The 20460-nt window shown below is 45.1% G+C and overlaps 1 protein-coding gene and 1 pseudogene across 2 annotated transcripts in view; both read left to right on the forward strand.

The window, feature by feature from the left end:
• The first annotated feature begins 327 nt into the window (after positions 1-327).
• LOC101569120 lies at positions 328-655 on the forward strand (annotated as a pseudogene).
• An 8737-nt stretch (positions 656-9392) lies between these two features.
• Stox1 (storkhead box 1) overlaps positions 9393-20460 on the forward strand; it is a 43657-nt gene continuing 32589 nt past the window's right edge. For both annotated transcript variants that reach the window (XM_004623951.2, XM_023722686.1), the window contains exon 1: positions 9393-9727. In XM_004623951.2, coding sequence (XP_004624008.1) covers positions 9418-9727 — 310 coding nt within the window. In that variant the 5' untranslated portion in view covers positions 9393-9417. The remainder of the gene's footprint in view (positions 9728-20460) is intronic.

Genomic DNA, 20460 nt, shown 5'->3' on the forward strand with positions numbered 1-20460 from the left:
GACCACTATGCCATCATCAAGTTGCCCAGGACCACAGAGTCTGCCATGAAAAAGACTGAGGACAATAACACACTCATGTTCATTGTGGATGTCAAAGCCAATAAGCACCATATCAAACAAGCTGTAAAGAAGCTCTATGACATCGATGTTGCCAAGGTCAATACCCTAATCAGGCCTGATGGAGAGAAGGAATATGTTTGACTGGCTCCTGACTATGATGCATTGGTTGTTGCCAACAAAATTGGAATTATCTAAACTGATTCCAGCCAGCTAATTCTAAATATATACTTTTTTTCCTCAGTAAAAAAGAAAAGAGGGGGTTGGGGCATGCTTGGGTCCAGCCTGGTCCACCAGGCCACCAAGTTGAAGGTGTCCTTTAAAATCACACTGACGTCAGACCCACAGCTGCCATACAAAGTACTGAGTGTTCTTGAAAGTACACCTTTCACAGCAGTCGTAAAGTTTGCAGCAGAAAAATTTAAAGTTCCTGCAGCAACAAGTGCAATTATTACCAGTGATGGAATAGGAATAAATCCTGCACAGACTGCTGGAAATGTTTTTTCTGAAGCATGGTTCAGAACTGCAAATTATCGCTAGAGATCGTGTTGGAAGTTGCCAGTATCTACTGGGAACATATGATTACGTTTCAGAATAAAAATTGCTATTTTAGTGAAAACAGTCTTTTAGTACACAATGAAAACGCCCAAGTGTCTCTTCTTGTTTTCACATTATAAATGCCAGAGGAAGAGCATATGCATGAACAATGTCACTGCCACAGAAAGTAATGCTGTGGTGACTGCCACTTCACCAGTAGGGAGTTCATTGGTGGCACATGGATCACGTAACTATTTTTTTTACCTGAAAAATAATTCTGATGATTTTTGTAGGAAATCAGTGTCAGGCACAGTTGAAAGCTGCGTTGATGGGTCATGGTGGTCCAGAAGTGCTGCCTGACCTCCTGTGCTATAAATGGGTTACTGTGTAGAGCTGGGGTTTTGCCTGCCTGGTTATTCTTAGAAATGGAAGTATACATGGTCAGTAAATGACTCACAGTTTATTCATAAATAAAGTTTCTCTAAGACCAAAAAAAAGAAAGAAAGAAAGAAAGAAAGAAAGAAAGAAAGAAAGAAAGAAAGAAAGAAAGGAAATTTTACTTGCATTTCAACATTTGTGCATTTGACAATATCTTGTAGCATTTCATCTGTTACAATTTGCAATATTGAATGGCAATGCTGGTATTACATCCAATTGCTTGCACTCCACAAAGATCCTCACTATATTTTTGGGTCTAGTTCTAGCATTGGGTCATTCCATTTGATTGCATGATGATTTTGTACCATTTCAACTAGCAAGTATGTACTCACATTGCAGATTTCCTCATCATCTGAATCAGAGAGATCTGCATTCACTGTGTCTGTATCAGTCGATTCCTGCTCCAGCTCACTGTCACAGAAACTTTAGCTAACATGGTCAACATCTGAGGGATTTATTATCTTCATCATCCATGTATGAGTAATCTGATAATTCACTTTTGATCTCCTCCCACCCAGCAGAAAAGTATAACCACAAGATATAAAAAGTAAAGCCATATTAATAAGCTGAGCTATAAAAGGCTCAAGTCAAGAACTTCTGACATTGCCAGTTCTGCTGATATCCCACTACTATTATGTACTATTAGACTATATTGGGCTATTTTTCTGAATGCACACACCTATAATATTTGGATGATAATGGAACACCCATCTCTGACAAAACAAAACAAAAAAGAGGATATAAATGAAGGAGTATTTTGTGCCAATAGTGTTTAGACAAGATATCACATCTGCATCTTGTACTCTGAATAACTACTATGAAGACAACAATATGCAATGTATTAATTATTGTAACTGTCCTATGAACCTGTTTTGAAACTGTCTCATTACTATTTTTTTCTCTTTAAAATTAATTTAAAAAAGAAAGAAAAGAAACTTGAAAATCTGTTTTTGTATGTGCCATTGTACTGAATTGGACTATTTCGGTCTGTTTGGAGCTCCTGTATATACCTTGCCATTCACCTGTCACGTCTGCTGTGCTTTTTAAGTAGTAAACTCTTATTGAACAATTCCAATAAACACATAAGTTTTATTTACAATAAAATCTAGGCAATCTGGTAGCGATGTAGCTCAGTGGCATCTGCTGGGGATGTAGCTCAGTGGTCAATCCCTTACCTAGCATTCATGAAGACTTGGGTTTGATTCCCCAATAAGACACACATACACACATACACACATATACACACACACACACACACACACACACACACACACTCAAAGGCGTATAATACATGGATTTCCTGTAAATGCATCTCCTCCTAAGCAGAATACTTCTTTGACTTATGAGAAGTCACTGTTCCTTGGATATGAGTCCCTGGTCACCTAAAATATTCACAACTCTAAGTGGAGAGCCTACTACTTGGTGTTTCTGAATTAAATTCAGTGGAAGCTAATGATTACATATGGCTCCAGTGCAGCTTTTGTAAACATCTGTAGGAAATCTGAAGGGGACTTGAAGGATATTAAACTTGCTGGGCCAGTTATCTCTTTACCACGGTGGTGTTAGATCCCTCGCAGTGAATGATATGGTACTAGATCCTTGTATGCTTTTGGGGGATTGGTAAAAGAGCTGCCTTTCACTTTTGGAGCCCTCATTTGAATCCAATCCAGGTTACCTTTGTGACCATGAATTGTGGGAAATAAGGTGGTAACCTCACCCTGTCATAAGAAAACATTTTAACATGGAAATTGGCACTAACTGGACTCCCTGTTGACAAGCATTACTAAGAGGCTCATACTTCCCTGGAGAACAGAAACTGAATTACCCCACCTCAGCTCAGCATGTTGGCTAGAAGACACAGCAGCTGTCATTTCTCTGTTCTTCCAGTAACATCCAAGATGTAATGCAACTGGGCTGGACCAAAATGACCACCATATATGCACAATAATAGTTTCCATGTGTCTGACCCTGTTTTTAATCTATAAAGCTGTCCATATACTGATAGGACTCAGCACCAGCAATCTGAAAACCTTTTCTGTAAAAGGCCTGAGAGAAAATACTTTAAGGTATGCAGGCCATACAATGTTATAACAACTCAACTCTGCCAACAAAGACCATAACGGAGAATACATAAATGAGTGTCTAAGGGCCAGGGATATAGCTCAATGACACAGTGTCTTCCTGACAAGCATAAGTGAATGTGCCAGTGTTCCAATAAAACTTTATTTATAAACACTGAATTATAAACACCAAAATTTCAAGCCAGGGAGAATGGCACCCACCTGTAATACCAGCATTTAGGAGGCAGAGTTAGAAGAATCTCAAGTCTTAGTCACTCCAGGATGACTTAAATGAGACCCTGTCTCAAAATAAGAAATAAACCCGGGCATAGGATGGTTCATGCCTATAATCCCAACACTCAAGACTAAAGCAAAAAAAATTGTGAGTTTGAGGCCATCCTGTGCTACAAAGTGAGTTCAAGACCAGGATGAACTATTAGTGAGACTCTGTCTTAAAAAAAATAAAGTCCTGGGGTCTTGAGAATGGTACCATAAATTTACAACCCCAGCACTCTAAGAGGCTGAGGCAGAAGGATATAAGTTCCAGCCCAGGCTGGTCAGTTCATTGACTTAGTAAAACCCTATTTCAAAAAGTAAAAACTAAAAGGACTGGTGAATGTGCTCATTGGGAAGGCCCTGAGTTCAATTCCAAGTACCACCAAGCAGAACAACACTGAAATTTTGAATTTAATACAAGTTTTCACATCAACAGGTCTTACTTCCTCTGGATATAAAAATGTTAACACAAAAATGTGAAAATATTTTCAGCTTTCAAGCAGTGGTCCAAATTTGAGCCTCAGTTTATACATCCCTCCTGTAGACCGCAGCTACAGATCTCTCTTTTCTACACTGGGCACCTGCTTATTTTCGGCTTCTTTATTAAGTGTTTGAACAGAATGGGGGGAACAGAAGAGAAAAAACAGTGACACTAGACTATTAGAATTTTTTACTCAGAGAAGATAAATGTCAATAGTACATATGCAGTGGAAGCTCATTTACTTAAAGAGAACTGATCTATTTTCAGTGTAAATTCTCTTCTATGAGAAACAATGTCAAAACTATGATAAGTAGACACACAGACACACACAGACACACAGACACACACACACACACGCCTCATTGATTCTTTTTTTTTTTTTTTTTTCTCATTGATTCTTAAAGATGAGCACCTGGGTATAGTGCCACATACCTGTAATCTCAGCACTTAGGACACTGATGCAGGAAGATTGCTGTGAGTTTGAGGCCAGCCTGAGTGACAAGGTAAGCTCAAGGCCACCCTGAACTGTGTAGTGAAACCATGTCTCAAAAAGACAGTAAATAAATAAATAAGACCCAAGCACGGTAGTACATGCTTATAATTCAGCATTTTAGGAGGATGGAGTAGAAAGGTCACAGATTTGAGCCCAAATGGCAACTTAGCAAACTTTGTCCCAAAAAATGAAAAAGGCTGGTACTGCACAAAAAATAAAATATGAAAGGTCAAAGTACTTTAGGAGGGTATTGGTTTGTTCATAAATTCACATTTTACATTATCTTCATTTCCCCCTGTATTTTTTATGTTAAATATCCATTACTCATATTTGTCTGTCATAAATTTACAGTCTTCAAAGCCAGATATGCTGGCATACTCACATAATACCAGCATTCAGGAGGCTGAGGCAGAAGCATCACCACGGATGGGCTCAAGGCTACAGAGTGAATTCAAGGTCACCCTAAAGAACATAGCCAGACTGTCTCAAAAAAGAAAAAAGACACATCCTTTAAATTAGGATCCAATAGGCTCCACCCTTTCCATTGCATTATTTGACACGTGTGTGTGTGTGTGTGTGTGTGTGTGCGCGCACGCACATGTGTGTTACTAGGGATTTAATCTAGTACCTCTTCACTAGGCTGTATCTATGACCTCTCACCCTTCTGAGACAGGGTCTAAGTCACTAAGGTGCCCAGTCTTAGCTCAAACTTTTGATCCCTTTGCCTCAGCTTCCAGAGTGCCAGGGTTACAGGCCTACACTACTGTGCCTCGTATTATAACTCTTAAATCACTTTTAATTCATAGGCTTCCCAATACTGTCCCCTCTTTGGCTTTTCTTGTCTGAATTCATGGAAGAGGCTGTGCTGTTTCAAAAACTATAGGCATGTATAGACCACCATACCTGCTCCTTTACTACCCAAGTAGTATCCAGAGTGCGCAGGTTCAATGTATTCATCACTATTGTGCTACAGTATTTCTCTAAAACCTCTTATGTTTGACTTAGCTCCCATGTTGCACTAAGTCTGTTTGGCCACAACTTTGTCCTTTACTATTTTGTTCAAGAAGCCATTTTCTTGTTTTGAGGGAGTACTGTGGGCTTGTTCTAGAGGATATAGAGCTGACTCAGGAGTCTTAGGCTGTGCTACTAGGAAGCTTTAAAATAATGGCACGGTAGCATACACGTGTAAGCCTAGCCACTAGGGACGCTGAGGTAGAACTAAGTGTGAGGCCGGCCTGGGCAGTTTAACCAGAGCCAGTCTCAAAATGAGAAGCAAAAAGAACTGAGGATATAGCTCAGTACTTCCTGGTTCAGTCACCCATATCAATCATAATAATTTCAAAGTGTGGAGAGGAGGTGCCTTAGCATCTTTTCTCCCTTTTCCCTGTAGCAGAGAAGTAAAACTTCAGACCAGGAGGCAGGGGCTTCACAGGGAACAATTCCTCTGTGAACTGGGCACCAGAGGGGAGCCGGGATGTTTTTGGAGGAAATATAATATAAATGGATACAATCCAAAGCTTTCCACCCTCTGCTGTAACACCACTGGGGGCAAATGTGATTTCTCTGTAAAAACTCTGAAACTGCAACTTGGCATCTTGCCTTAGGCCTCCATATAGTCATACTCCCCTACTCTGTGTGTGTGTGTGTGTGTGTGTGTGTGTGTGCACGCGCATGCGCTTATTTGACTTTGTTTGACTCTGGAGTTCTTCCTTGCACACTGCTTGATGAACCAGTGTTCTGCCTTTCCTTTAGGAAGTCATATTTTCAGGCTGAGAAGTGTGCTTTGAGTTTTAATGAGGTGATGGAGTGGTAAGGTCTCATTTGCCTTAGAAAGCTTATTGGCTTTGATGGTCTCACATGCAGAAAAACAGCTGCATTTTCTTTACTTGTTCTTGCTGGAGTCAGAGTCAAGCCCCACTGGTCCCTATACCATCTCCATGCCTCCCCGTGTATGGATGTATGTCAGGAGGTATAGAAGGATGTATTTTTGAGGTACTGAGGATTGAACCCACAACCTTCACATTGAATGACATGCTCAGCCTGTTTTTCTCACTTTGTATTTTGAGACAAGATCTCACTCAGTCATTAAAATTACCTAGGCTTGGGGCTGGGGAAATGGCTCAGTGGAATAAGTGCTTCCCTGACAAGCACAAGGGCCTGAGTTCAATCCCCAGTTCTGGAGAAAAAAAAACAAACCGATTTGGGGCTGGGCAGATGACTCAGTAGAATAAGTACTTCCCTGGCAAGCGCAAGGATCTCAGTTCAATCCCTGGTTCTGCCAAAAAAATGAAATAAATAAAATTACCCAGGCTGGGCCAGAATGTGTGATCCTCTTGCTTCAGTTTACCAGAGTACTGAGATTATAGGAGTGCACCAGTATGACTGGCTCTTGACTTACCCCCCCCCACAAATACTCTTCCTTACCACTTTCTGTGTCTTATTTTTTTCTTGACATCCCCTCCCCCTCACCTCCTTTTCTCTATACTTTGAGTCAATAAACACAGTTGCTTGGCAAAGGCTCACTTTTCTCTTTCTAAGGCAAACAAGTCTCTAGGTTTGCCTGTTTGGTTTCTGGTAAAGGAAAGCAGTGTGCTATAGGAGCACATAAGAAAGAGAAACCAGATTGGAGGTGCTTTCTAAGTCAGTCTTAAAGAGCAAGGCTTGATTTTCTGAGTTAAGGGAAGGGAACTTTAGCCGATGAACTTTGGTGTGAAAACAAACTTTGGAAGCAAACATCATCCTTACTCTGACATAGAGTGCTATAACCAGTTGAAAGAAACCACTGGAACCACACATCAAGGGGAAGGAGCTGCTTGTTGCCTTGGCCACTGACCACTGGATGACCACTTGAGTCGGATGTGCTCTCCTGTGCGGTGACACCAGCTGGTGAGAAGACTACACTGACAGCGCTACTCTGCATCAAGTACTAATTAACCAGATTGGATTCTGGATGAACCAGATTATGTTCCAGACATTGGGATGACTCAGGCCAGAGTGTGATTCACAAGGAACCACATGCAAGTCTCCTGATGAGACAGATACCTGAATACTATACCTCTTGTAAGTGTTAGGGAAGTGTTAGCAGTGCACATAGAGGAAAGCAGATCTTTCTAGATCTTTCTCTCTGATTTTGTGAGCGAGATTTTGTGGCAATCTCATGGCAAGCAAAGGGCAAATGTTTTTGCAGGCAAAAGAAACAATGTAAACAGCCACAAGTGGTGCATACTTGTAATCCCAGCACCCTGAGGAGCTGAGGCAGATGCATCACAAATTCAAGGCCCTCTCCCTGGGCAGCACAGTGACTTAGTGATACTCTGTGTCAAATAATTTTTTTTAAAAACCATTAAATCGGGTTTAACTGTCAGACAGAAGGAAACCCAATTTACCTAACTCCCATTTTTTACTATCCTCTGACTGGAAAATATTAAACACAACTAGATGTGCTTTATCTGTGAAAAAAACAGAGGTGATAATATTCGAGTATCCCTTATCCAGAAATTATTTGGATTTAGGATTTTTTACACTTTAAAATATTTGCATATGCATGTTGGACTCAAACTGATGACCCTTCTGCCTAGGCCTCGCAGGAGGTTGGCATTTTGGCGTGCCTGGCTCTGAGATTGCTCTTCAAATGCTTCTTCCTGAAGGAGTTCTCACTTGGAACCTCCAAATGATATGAGGGAATGAAACTCCCAATCTGAAAGGTGAGTTCATGTTCTCTAAAACCAAAGAATGAATTTTAGGAGCCAAGAGAGGTTTAGAGCAGAACTTTTATTTGGGAAAGAAAGCTTCTGTCCAAGAGAGGTACAGAAGGGGGACCTGAGCAAGTTACCCAGGAAGCTGTCTCTTCTGGGTTATTTTTACAGGGCAATCCCATGTGGGTTTAAGGTGGAAAAAATTGGAACTCAAGTGTACATGAAATGGTGACAAAACTATGGTCAACCAATGAGATTACAAGCACCATTGCTCAGATAAAATTAAGTCCAGGACCAAATGAGGAAGCAAGTCATGTAGCAAGCGGGCATGAATTTAGAACAGGACTTTATCTAGTAGCCAGCAGGTTAATAGTTGGATTCCTGGCTTCCTCCTGGTGATGATCAATCCTGGAGGCTTACCTTTAGGGAGGTCAGCATTTGTTTGATCTTTGGTCTTTAGGTGTGGCCCACAGCAAGAACATCCCTTTCCTTCACAGTTGGCAACATGTCTCATCTTCCGCGCTGTCTCCTTGAGGGCCTATCCTTGTCTGACTGCCTATAATATTTCTGTCTAACTTAGCTGCCTAAAGCACTGGACCCAGTCAGGGTTCCAGCCTCTTCCTTCCTTACACCTACCCAGACTGCCAGATAGTCGGATTGTGGTTTATTGCTCTGAGGCACCCACCAATCTCCAGACGATCAGAGATTACACACTGTCTGTCCTTTTTGCCCCAGGAGCTCCTATGCAGACTGGTCTGTCTTCTCCAAATCCGCCCCTACAACCCAAGGCTATTCCACGCTTATTGTCTTGCGCCTCGCCTCACCATTGGGGAACAGTTGCACAATTTTCCTTTCTTTCTCAAAAATATGGAGCCTGTGTCAGGAGCAAATCCTAGAACGCCACAGATGAAAGAGTCCTCAGGTTATTCTGTAAAATGAGGGCTTTGGCTAGTTTGGGGGACAAAGAAGCAAATATCTTGCCCACACTGGTTCGGACCAGAACCGAGGCTCACACCACGGTCTCCTGCCTCCTGGCCAAGGCGACCCCCACGACGCCACCCTGGCATACACGGAGAACAACCTCAAAGCAGAAACGGCGGCTGAAACAACCAGTTCCTCCAGCGCTGGGGACTCCGGGAGTGACGGGTGGGCTCTCAGGGGCTACAGAGCTCCCCCAAGACTTGGAAACGCCTCCGGTGCGCTCTCAGGGCCCCGGCACCCGGATGGACCCGGGCCCCCGCGCAGGCGGGGTCAGCGGCCGACCCACCCACCCGGCCTGGCCCGCCCCCTACGCCGGGCCAGGGTGCAGGCGCCCGAAGTCCGCCCACATCTCCCGCGGGTCGTGCGGGTGGCCGAGGCTGCTGGCTGCTGGCTGCGGCCATGACCCGGCCAGTGCAGCTGGCGCCCGGCTCGCTGGCGCTAGTGCTCGGCAGGCTGGAGGCGCGGGAGGCGGCCAGCGCAGCAGAGAAGCCCGGCGGGCGCTCGGTGTTTCGCGCCTTCCGTCGCGCCAACGCGCGCTGCTCTTGGGACGCGGAGCTGGCGCGCGCCGCCTCGCGGCTGGCCTTCCAGGGCTGGCTGCGCCGCGCGGTGCTGCTGGTGCGCGGACCGCCCGCCTGCCTGCAGGTGCTGCGCGACGCCTGGTGCCGCCGAGCGCTGCGCCCGCCGCGAGGCTTCCGCATCAGGGCGGTGGGTGAGTGCGTACCCAGCGGGGGGACGGAGGCTCCGAGAGACCTGCCCGCCCCGAGAGAGCAGGAGCAAGGGCTGGGGCCCAGGTGGTAGCCTGAGGAGGTCTTCCCCCACCCCGTCCAAGTTAGGGTACAGACACTGTGTCCCCGGGGTGTGACTCGCCGCTGCCAGGGTAGCCAGGATGCCTCCTTTCCTCCACTCTTCCGTTCCGAGAGCCACAGGTTCCTGGTGAAAGGAGAGCCATGATCAGCAGCGAGAGGCTTTGTCACGACAGGGTCCTTGTCCCATCTGGTCACAAGGCAGACTTTGTTGGGGATTTGTGGGGCAACTAGGATGGACACCCCAAGGAGATTTGATCTGCCGCGTCTGATTTGTTCCTCTGCGCTTCTGACTGTTTCTATCTCTGTCTCTGCTTTTTTCTCAACTTGAAGTTTCATACCCCGCTGTACTGGGTAGTATAGTGGTCTTGTATCTGGACCTAGGAGAAAGTAGGGGACATTTGCCACAAAAAAAAAAAGATAGTGCCCGAGACACATCCTGTCCTCTTAGCTGATTCTAGAGACCTTTCCACCTTCTCTGCCTTTCTGCTTTTTTAGGAAACAGACAGCATAGCATAGCTTCTGTTGGAGAAACTCATCCGCTGCCCCTGTGAGTACTCGATGACCTCAGGCCACGGTACCAGTGTCCAGTGGCAGCCTCCTTCTGTCTGCATTCATGTAGGGTTACGAGGCCAATTAATGATGTGCTGTTTACAGTTCACCAGGTGTTCCAGCACTTTGTGTGGGCTCCTACAAGGAACCCTTCTATCTTGGCCTGTTAAACCCCTCTCTTCCTAAGGAGGAGCAGCAAATAAACATTTGTTTTAGTCCCTAAGGGCACGGGAATAGGCATCAGGAGCCACCTGATGCCATACGTCATCTGTCCAGATGGGTTGGTGTCACCACAGCCCAGGCCAGGGCCACTGAGCCTTGGCTCCTCGCTTCCATATCTTCTTTCCATGTCCTGCCCCTGTCCTCCCCTCTCCCACTTCCTACTTTTTGAAACAGGGTCTGCTGTGCAGTTCAGGCTGGCATTGAGCTCACTTTGTAGCCCAAGCTGATCTCAAATTCAATGGTCCTCCTGCCTCAGCCTCCCAAGTTCTGGGATTACAAGCGTGTGCCACCACACCGAGTCTCTCTGTCCCCACTTTCCTTAAGAGAGAGGAAAAAAAGAAAAAGCTCACTGCAAACCCACACATGTACATTTCATCTCCTTTTACATGCAGCAGTGAGTGAAGAAAATAGGTTTCTGGCTTGGAGAGCAGTAAGCCAAGTAGCCAAGCTGAAATCCTCACAGGGAAGGAGTCTTTCAGACAGAGAAACTCTTCAGTTCTGTGTCTGGGTTTCCCTGGTTTGAATTAACAGCTACAGTCTCTGCCTCCCCCACCCCCTTTCAAAGGGTTGAGCATGGAGTAGGTTCTGGGGGGGTCATGGGAGTCAGGCCCACTCCAGATCTGGGGTGAAATGTGAGCAGGCTACTGCTAAGTTACAGGTAGCCTTGATGCCACCAGCTAGACCCTGCCAGCCGCTGTAGGGGAAGCTGGTACAGGGACGGAAAGGTGTGACACCTATCCTGTCACAGTAGACGTGACACAAGACATTAACAAGAAAAAAGCATAGCAGATTGATGTATTTTTAAATTTTCCACGGTGCTGAGATAAACTCAAGTCTTCACATATGCTATGCAAAGCCTTCTATAACTGAACTACACCCCTAACCCCCTAAAAATAAATGACAACCCCCTAAAAATAAATTACAACCCCCTAAGACCCAGGAAAAACTTGCCATTTTAATGCTTATGAAGAGTGACCAACTGTGTAGAAAATCAGTGGGCCAGAAAGCTGTAACCTACCAGCAGCAGATTAAGGCAGGAACCTCCGTGAGGCCTTGCTGTGTGTGTGCTTCCTCCTGTGTAGAGCACAGGATCCCTGGGGATCTGCTGCACTCGGTGGCTCATGGAGCTCTTTGGCCAGCTCTTAACACAGAAAGGCGGGGGAGGGTCCCAGTAGTGTTTGTATATTTTATGCTGTCTTTGGAGGAAAGGTTTGTAGTTCTATGGCCCACCTTCAGGAAGAAGAGGCCTTAAATTCTGTCTGTGGCTTGTTTTGGGGGAAAGGTCAAAAAGAGACTTTGCTTCTAAAACTGCCCAGTACTCAGCAGGCCAAGCACTACATTTTGGGATGTTGTTTCCCAAGCCCCCTCTAATACTGGTGCCTCGGTTGGTACTATCTGCTGCTTTCTGGATGGTGTGTACAACATCACCAGCTGTCCCCCATCCTGCACCACCGACTAGGTATTGTGGCCTCATAGCATGACTCGAATACAATGGACATTGTGTTGTACAGGGGTATGCAACATGATGGTCTTTCTGATGAATCAGCAAACCTGTCTTAGGTCTCATGGAAGGAATGACATTGATGTTTTTGAGTTCTTAAAGAATTTGGACATCTAGTTGGGCATGGTGGCACATGATCATAATCCCAGTACTCAGGATGCTGAGACAGGAGGATTGCTGACTATTGAAGGTTACTTTGGGCCATGTTGTGACTTCAAGGCCAGCCTGAACTACATAGCAAGACCCTGTCTCAAAAAAAAAAAAGTAAAATGAAACAGTACAAAAAAGAATTTGTACATCGAGCCAGAATTTAGACAAAACTACCCCTGAGCACTTTTTCCTTTTTTTGTGGCTTCATAACATGCACTGATGTTTGTATGAGGACCTTCCACTTGCTGGTCATGTACCCTGCCAGGGGAGTCCCTCACCAGTCCCAGTGAGGACATTTTGAGGAGCAAAATGGGAGATCTGCCATGATGGCAAGTGGGGAATGGCTGGAGGGGGTGCTAGGGTAAGGACGACAAGGAAGACGCCGGGCAGCTTGGCAGGGCAGCTCTTAGCCCACCACAGAGTCCCAGAGGTTAGTGCAGGCAGGATAAGCTGATTTCCCCAAAAGGAGCAGATATCCCAATCTGCCTTCTCTCTCGATTGGCAGGGTGGCACCCACAGGGCCCAATAGGCTGCCAGGAAGGCGCAGGAAGCGCTGCTATGAAGTGATGGGGGCTCTTGCTGTGTCACTTTGTGGGAGAGCAGAAAACGCTAGAAAAGGGCACAGAGGATCACTCTGGCCTCTTTGCTGTCCCTAGGGATGTATAGAATTTTAAGGCTCATGCACCCCTACATAAAAGCATCTGGGCACACAGAGTATTGGTGCTGGCCAGTAAGAAAATGCAGCAGAGGACAAGGAAGGCCAACATTTTTAGCCCAGCTGCACACATGGTCCTTCTCCTGGGACCTTGGACCTGGGTCTTGTAGGCTTCTCAAGACCTGAGGATGAAGCATTCTGCCAAGCAGATGTGAGTGACCTTAGTCCTGGGTGGGTGCGGACCTAAAGGTATGAGGAGTGATGGAAAGGAATGGTGTTTAAAGAAAATATTTTATTACAGCATATTACCATTAATTCCATTCAGAGCACTACCCTTTGCTTTAAGCACACTCACCATTCTTGTCCCCTTCTAAAGCAATGCTGGGAGTCCTCTGGCAAGAGGCTTTACCTGTCACGTTGCTGATTCATGTCTGAATCAATTCAAAACTTTCACCGTCTGCTGGTTTTGACTTTGAGGAAGGGGAAGAAGTCTCAGGTTCCTGAGCTGTGAATGATGTGGACGAGGATGCACCACTGTGTTTTTATGAGCCGAGTCTGCCTTTCCGTTGGATGGCACTCAGCAGCCTGTTCACTGTAGTTTCGATCACACTCAAAGACATGAAAGGGAATTTTCAGAGCTTCTTCTGAAAGTGGCGAGAATGAGGGGATGAACATGCTTGAATGGAGTATTTGGAGGGGAATTGTTATGGTGTGTGTCTAGGTGTCCCCCAGAAGCCTCAGCCAGTCATGGGGCAGCTTCTAAAGTTTGTGATTAATTCACAATCCAATGCTGAGATTCTGGGTGTGAGTGTTACACCCACACTGGGTTGGGTACTCTGCATTACAGTGTAAGGAGGGGAGAGAGGCTTGCTAGCAGCTGCAGCTGCTGCTTCCCCCTGGGCTTTTTGCTGTTTTCCTACTGCCATGCTCGGCTGCCCTCTGTCATGGCTGAGAGGCTCCTGAAGCTGGCTAGTCGGTCTTGTCCACCCGCAGTGACACATAAACATTTATAGCCTGCTTTGGGCAAGAGGCCACTGTGTGTGCTTTGACTGAGAGCAGGCAGTGGGGCTGGCTGACAGAGGCTAATGGGAGGTTCTCCCCACCTTTCCTAGCTCCCTACGGAATACCTCTGAGCACAGAGTTCCAGTTATAGAGAGAGATGGAAGGAAATTGCAAGGGATCAGGGCTGGGGTGTAGCTCAGGGATCGCGTGCTTGCCTCTAAAATGCTCTGTGAAGCTCTGGATTTAGTGCCCAGCACTGAAAAAGAAAAAACAAGAAGACAAGTGCTCTTATGGGGCCAGGAAATGGCTCAGTGGAATAAACACTTCCTTGGCAAGTGCAAGGGCCTGGGTTCAATCCCCAGTTCCGAAAGAAAAAAAAAAAAAAAAAAAGACAAGTGCTCTGAGAACATAATTAATGCTAGATGTCACTATTTCCAGAATCTTTATTTTGTTTTGTGACAAGGTCTCACTACATACTTTAGGCTGTCCTTGAACTTACTATGTAGCCCTCTTTGGCCTCAAAGTCAAAGTGATCCTCCTGCCTCAGAGTCCTGAATGCCGGAATTACAGATGTGCACCACCTCACCTGGCCAGATTCTAATCTTGCATCTGGTTTGGAAGAATAGGAACGGTTCAGATCAGTGAATCTCTCAGGTACTCTGGCTTGTCCTATGGCTCTGGGGATAGTGTGGCAGATACCTTGGGGAAAAGGGTAAGGAGAGGGTTGCAGTGACATCCGTTCTGCCTTCATCCGTTTCTGAAGCCTCATCTTGAGTGACAGCAAGGCATTTTGTAGGACTGAGCAGCTCGTGGAATGCTTTTAGTTATCTTTTATTTCTAAAAAAAAAAAAAAAAAAAGGGCACATTTAGCAAAAGACACACCGAGGGGAATTGTCATGGCCTCCTGAGCCCCAATGGCAGAAGAGTCTGGGACATAGTGGTGAGAAGTGAATGCAGACAGTTGGGGCCACAGAACCAGAGAAGCTCCAGGCAGATCAATACTGGTGGCTGGTTGTGCATGGGACTCCCAGGGACCTTGCTGCTCACTCTGGCAGCCACAGGGCCCGCTTAGTGCTGCCTGTGGAGAGAGCCGTGCCCTGGTCTAGAGGATACCTACCAAGGGACCCAAGATAGGAAGCCCAGGGATGTCTCTGGTTGATGACCATCAGGCAGAAAGCATTTACAGAGAGTCATGGGCACATTTTTAATGCTTTTATTTTTCTTGGTCCACACCTTGCATAGGCAGTATTAACTCTGAGAAAAAGTTATAGTTAGTTTTGCAGAACTGTTTTTCAAAGTGATTGTATCATTTTATACTTCTATCAACAGCAGGACGGGACTGGGGAGATGGCTCAGTAGTATAAGCACTTCCCTGGCAAGGCAAAGCCTTGAGTTCAATCCCTGGTTCTGAAAAAAAAAAAAAAAAAAAAAAAAAAAAAAAAAACCAGCAGGAGAGTTCTGATTTCTCCATGTCTTTTGACAACATTTGATGTTATCTCTTATCTCAGCTCTTCTGATGGTATGTAGCCAGTATTCTTTAGCCTTAATTTGTACTTTCCTGATGAATGGTGTTGAGCACATTTTGATGTGCTTATTAACTTCCTTGATAAAGTGTGTGCTAATCTTCTATTCTCTTTAAAATTGTATTCTCTTTTTATTATTCAGTTGTAGGTGTTTTTAATATATCTCAAATACCAATAGTCCCACCTATAACTTGTCTATTCAATTCTTTTTTCTGTTGCTGATGATCAAACTCAGGGACTTGTAAATACTGAAAGTATGTACCACTGAGCTATAGCCCCAGTCTGCCTATTCATTATTTTGTGGGGTTGTTTGTTTGTACCAGGAATGAAACTCACAACCTCAAGCTTAGCAGATGGACCTGTATTCCTGGCTTGTATTGTCTTTTAAAGAGAAGCTTTAAATTAAATCTAGTTACTGTCCCCTCCATGACCTATATTTTTTACATCCTATAGAAATTTTGCCTAACCCAAATAATTTCTCCTAGAAGCTTTATGATTTTACATTTAGGTCTAGGACCCATTGTGAGTTAACTTTTGTGAACAGTATCAGGTGTGGATTGAGGTTAATATTTTCTTATATTGGCTTCTGAGTATTCAGGGACAATTTGCTTCAAACGCTGGCCTTCGCACCTCTGTTGAAAGCCCATTGCCTGTGCAGGTGTAAGGTTCCATTTCTGTTCTCGCTGTTAATTGTATTCACCAAAACCCTTCTGTCTTGACTATTTTACTTCCTAGGACTTAAAACGAGATCTCATGAGCCCTCTAACTTTGTTCTTTAGAAATATTTGGCTACGTAGATTTTGTCATGAGCGTTCCAATTCCTACAAGATTCTGTTGGCTTTGGTTGGGAGTATGTTGAGACTGTGGCTCTTGGGAATTGGATAATCTACTTAATCTGGCTCACCTGAGACTGGCTTCTCCTGGGGACTGCCCTTCAGTGAAGAACTATGAGAAATGGGCTACTGACCCACTGTCACTCTCTTGCAAGAGGACCCTCTCTCTCCCATGGCCTCTGATTTCTGGTGCATGCCATTTAATTATTGTTCTGTTTCATCCAGGGACTTCCTGTGTAGTCCAGGCTGGCCTTGAACTCAGTGATCCTCCTGCCTCAGCCTCCTAAGTGCTGGCATTAAGGCATGTGCAACCATGCCCAACATGTATTTTATTTAATTGAGTATCTCACCTTCTCTGTAATACAGTTTCTAAAAAGCAAGGTCAAGGGCCAGCCAAATAGCTCAGTGGATTAAAGCCCCTGCAAGCAGGCACAAAGGGTTCAATCCCCAGGCCAACTGCACTGGCCCCACTCCCAGGGCACACTGAAACATCACTTGAGACAGAGTGGTGGCACATACCTGTAATCCCAGCACTTGGGAGGCTGTAAATGGGAGAATCGCTATGAGTCTGATCTAGTCGTGAGATCCTGAACACCCTGTAGACCCTTCCCTAAAATACAGAAAAAAATAAATAAAAAATATAAATAAAAAGCAAGTTCAGTTTCCTGCCTCCTCATACAGACCACTTGATAGCAAGCATATGGAGTTTAATAATGGTTTAATTTGGTTTAGAAAAAAAGTGTTTGAGGGGGTGGTTACCCAGGCTGGCTTCATACTTGCAGTCCTCCTGCCCAAGTAGCTGAGATATGGAAATGGGTCATTATGCTGATTTTTACAGACATAATCAAATTCATCTTCCTAACTGCTTACATGTGCACTTCTCCTTATTGTGTAACCACCATCCTTTCCCAGGGTTTCTCATTTTGTATAACAAACTACACTTAATGACCCACCCCTATTCTTTCCTCCTAGGCCCTGGTATCCTCTGTTTGTCTTTTTGGTTTAACTGTTCCAAGTACCTCACAGCAGTGCAGCCACACACTTGCTCTTCTGTGACTAGTTTATTTCACTTAAAATTATTCCCACCCCCCTCAGGCTACCTTAAGGGTGGGTCTGGCAATGCAGGTGGAGGTGGGGATTGAACAGGCGGTATCCTGTGCCTGACTGCATTTGCATGAGCAGGGGCTTACACAACTGAGCTAATACTGTTAGGGTTTGTGTCTAGTTGTCCCCCCAAAGCCTCATAGGCTCAGTTTCTGGAGTTTGTGACTGATTATCATGGGTGTAGGTGCTGCATCTACCCTAGGGCAGGTAATTTGCATTACAACAGGAGGAGGGGAGAGAGGCTAGCAAGCTGCCTGAGTTGCTGCCACTCCCTTTGCTCTTTGCTCTTTGCCACCACCGTGAATGGATGTTTTCTGCCCTGTGCTGCTCTGCCTTGGCCTGAAACCTCCAGTAACTGTGAGCCAAATAAACCTTTCCTTCCTTCATTTTGGGTGTCAGATATTTGTCCCAGCAATGAGAGGAGAGTGACCAAGACAAATACCTTTAAGCTCATGTGTTTTTTCAGCATGTGTCAGAATTGCCTTTTTTGTGCGTGATGCTGGGGATTTAATCTAGAGCCTCATGTGTGCTAGACCAGTGGTGTACCACTGAGCCATGTCTCCAGTACAGTTCCCTTATACCACTTTTTGTTCATCTTTTCATTCTTTGATGGACACTTAAGTTGCCTCCACGTGTGGGCCATTGTGATTAATGCTGTTGGGAGTCATACAACTATCTCTTCCAATTCTTGCTTTCAATTATATTGGAAATATATCCAGAAGTGGAATTGCTCAGTCATATGGTAATTATAATTTTAATTATTGTTGTCTTTTTTGTGTGTGTATGTGTGTGTGTTTTTGAGACTGAGTCTCACTATGCAGTGGTTTCGGTTTTTTGAGACAGGATCTCGCTATGCAGTTCAGGCTGGCCTTGAACTCACTTTGTAATCCAGGCTGGTCTCAAACCAACATTCATTTCATTTCATTTCATTTCATTTCATCTCATCTCATCTTATTTATTTATTTATTTATTTATTTATTTAGATCAAACTCAGGACCTTGTGCTTACCAGACAGGCACTTATGCTGCTGAGCTGTGTCCCTGGCCTAGTTGTTTGTTGTACTCTACCAGTGAGCTACATTCCTGGCCTATTTATTTATTTATTTATTTATTTTTGAGACAAGGATTTGCTAATTTGTCCAGACTGGCAACCTCCCACTTCAGCTTCCCAAGTGCTAGGCTATAGGTGTGCTCCACCATGCCTGGCTTTTATCTCATCCTTCCTGACAGTGTTGCATCCTTTTTGATGTATCAAGACTCCGGGGTGCTAGCCAGGCCCAACGTCCTGGTCAGGTGCTATCAAAATTGCCCTGAGCTAGGATTGGAACCAGCCCTGCTGCTCATTTGCTGTGAACCCCCTAGCCAGTGTCTCACTTGCAGCTTCTGCCTCCTCTGGGCTCTCTTGACTGCTGAGGTTTTTCAGCTCCTCATGCTCATCTGTGTTAGAGCTCCAGGCTCTAACAGGTGGACAACAGCCTACATGGATATTGTCTAAGAGATTTTCCCACAAATGGGGAGCTTGTGCCTCCCCACAAGTCCTGTCCCAGCTTCTGGCGCCCTAGTGCCTACTATGCCCCTTGTGAAGAAACACATAAGGTCTCCCTTGCTCACTAGATCATTGGTCAGATATACACTGAGTATTTACTCTGTGCCCAAACCCAGAGTGGTTGCTGGATACCGAGAGACAAACAGTTCATCCCTCACATCAGGAAGCTCCATCCAGGCTGGGGAGATAGCTCAGTAGCATAAGTGCTTGGCTGGCAAGCACAGGGTCCTGAGTTCAATCCCTGGTACTGCAAAAAAGAAGAAGAAGAAGAAGAAGAAGCTCCCAGCCCTTGGCCCTCGATGAGTGAATAAGTGGTACGAGGTCATGGGGAGCTGTAGGACAGCTGCCAGAGAATGTGCTGTGGGTGTCTGCATGATTGTGTGTCTGTGTATCTGTGTGCCTTCAGAGACTACTTCCTGGAGAGGTGACGCCAGTGCTAAGATAGGAAGAAAAGTAGGTTTTTGGTTAGAAACAAGCATATTTAAGTAGTAAGAGAGGGCATGCATCACACATGAGCTTGGCCAGAGTGTGGAGCAGGGCATGGATGGAGGCACAAAGGGCCTGGAGGAGGCGGGTTTGTGAGCTACTTTGGCTGCAAGTCTGAGGGTATCGAGCTTGAGATCACTGCCAAGTATTGCGCAGTGAAGTGCATGTTTGTGATCACACCTATATTCCTCACTACCTGATACCTGTGTATGCTGCCAGTGTGCGTGGCCTCACTGAAGATGGCAGTGGGTTGAATGGGAGCCATGGACCTCGAAGAGCTTGTCTGTGGGGTGCTTGCCAGATGGTGGATCTGTTAATCTGAGGATAGCTATGGGAAGAGCTAAAGGCCATGTGAGATCCTCAGGATCTGATCCTCTGTAACTTCCCCTTCCACTTCAGAGTTGCGTCAGCCACAAATGAAAACAATGTGGAAAGTGTCTAGTGTAAACATGAGGTTATCTTTCCATTGACTTGTAGCTTGTTTAATTTCTTTTTATGTGTTTGTGTGTATTTGGTACAGGGTCTCACTACACAGCTCAGACTCGTAGTAATCCTTCTCTTTTCAGCCTCCCCAGCACTGGGATTACAGGCATGCATCACCGTGCCTGGTCTCAGAGGCCAGCTCAGCATGCCCGGGGTTGGGGCCGGCATGGCATGTGGTGCCAGGGATTGAACCTGGTCCCTGCGCTTGCCTAAGCAGGCGCTTAGTCTGCTGAGCTATCTCACTGGCCCTTCATGTTTAATTTCTTTCTTCAGTGTTTTATAGTTTTCAGTGTACAAGTTTTCACTTCTTAGTTAATATTTCTAAATATTTTATTTATTTATTTGAGACAAGTGCTCACTGTGTAGTTTGGACTATATTTCAACTGTGTAGCCCGGGCTGGACTCAGCTCACCAGGGATCTACCTCCCTCAACCTTCTGAGTGCTAGAATTATAGGTGTGAGCCACCACGCCTATGTGTTTTCTTAATTTCCTTTTGGGAGAGTTCATTGGTAGAGGACAGGATGTTTTGTATGTTGATTGTGTATCTTGTAACTTAATTGAATTATTTAATTCTAACAGATT

This window comes from Octodon degus, unplaced genomic scaffold, assembly GCF_000260255.1.
Source record: "Octodon degus isolate 3935 unplaced genomic scaffold, OctDeg1.0 scaffold00005, whole genome shotgun sequence".
NCBI classification, from domain to species: domain Eukaryota; kingdom Metazoa; phylum Chordata; class Mammalia; order Rodentia; family Octodontidae; genus Octodon; species Octodon degus.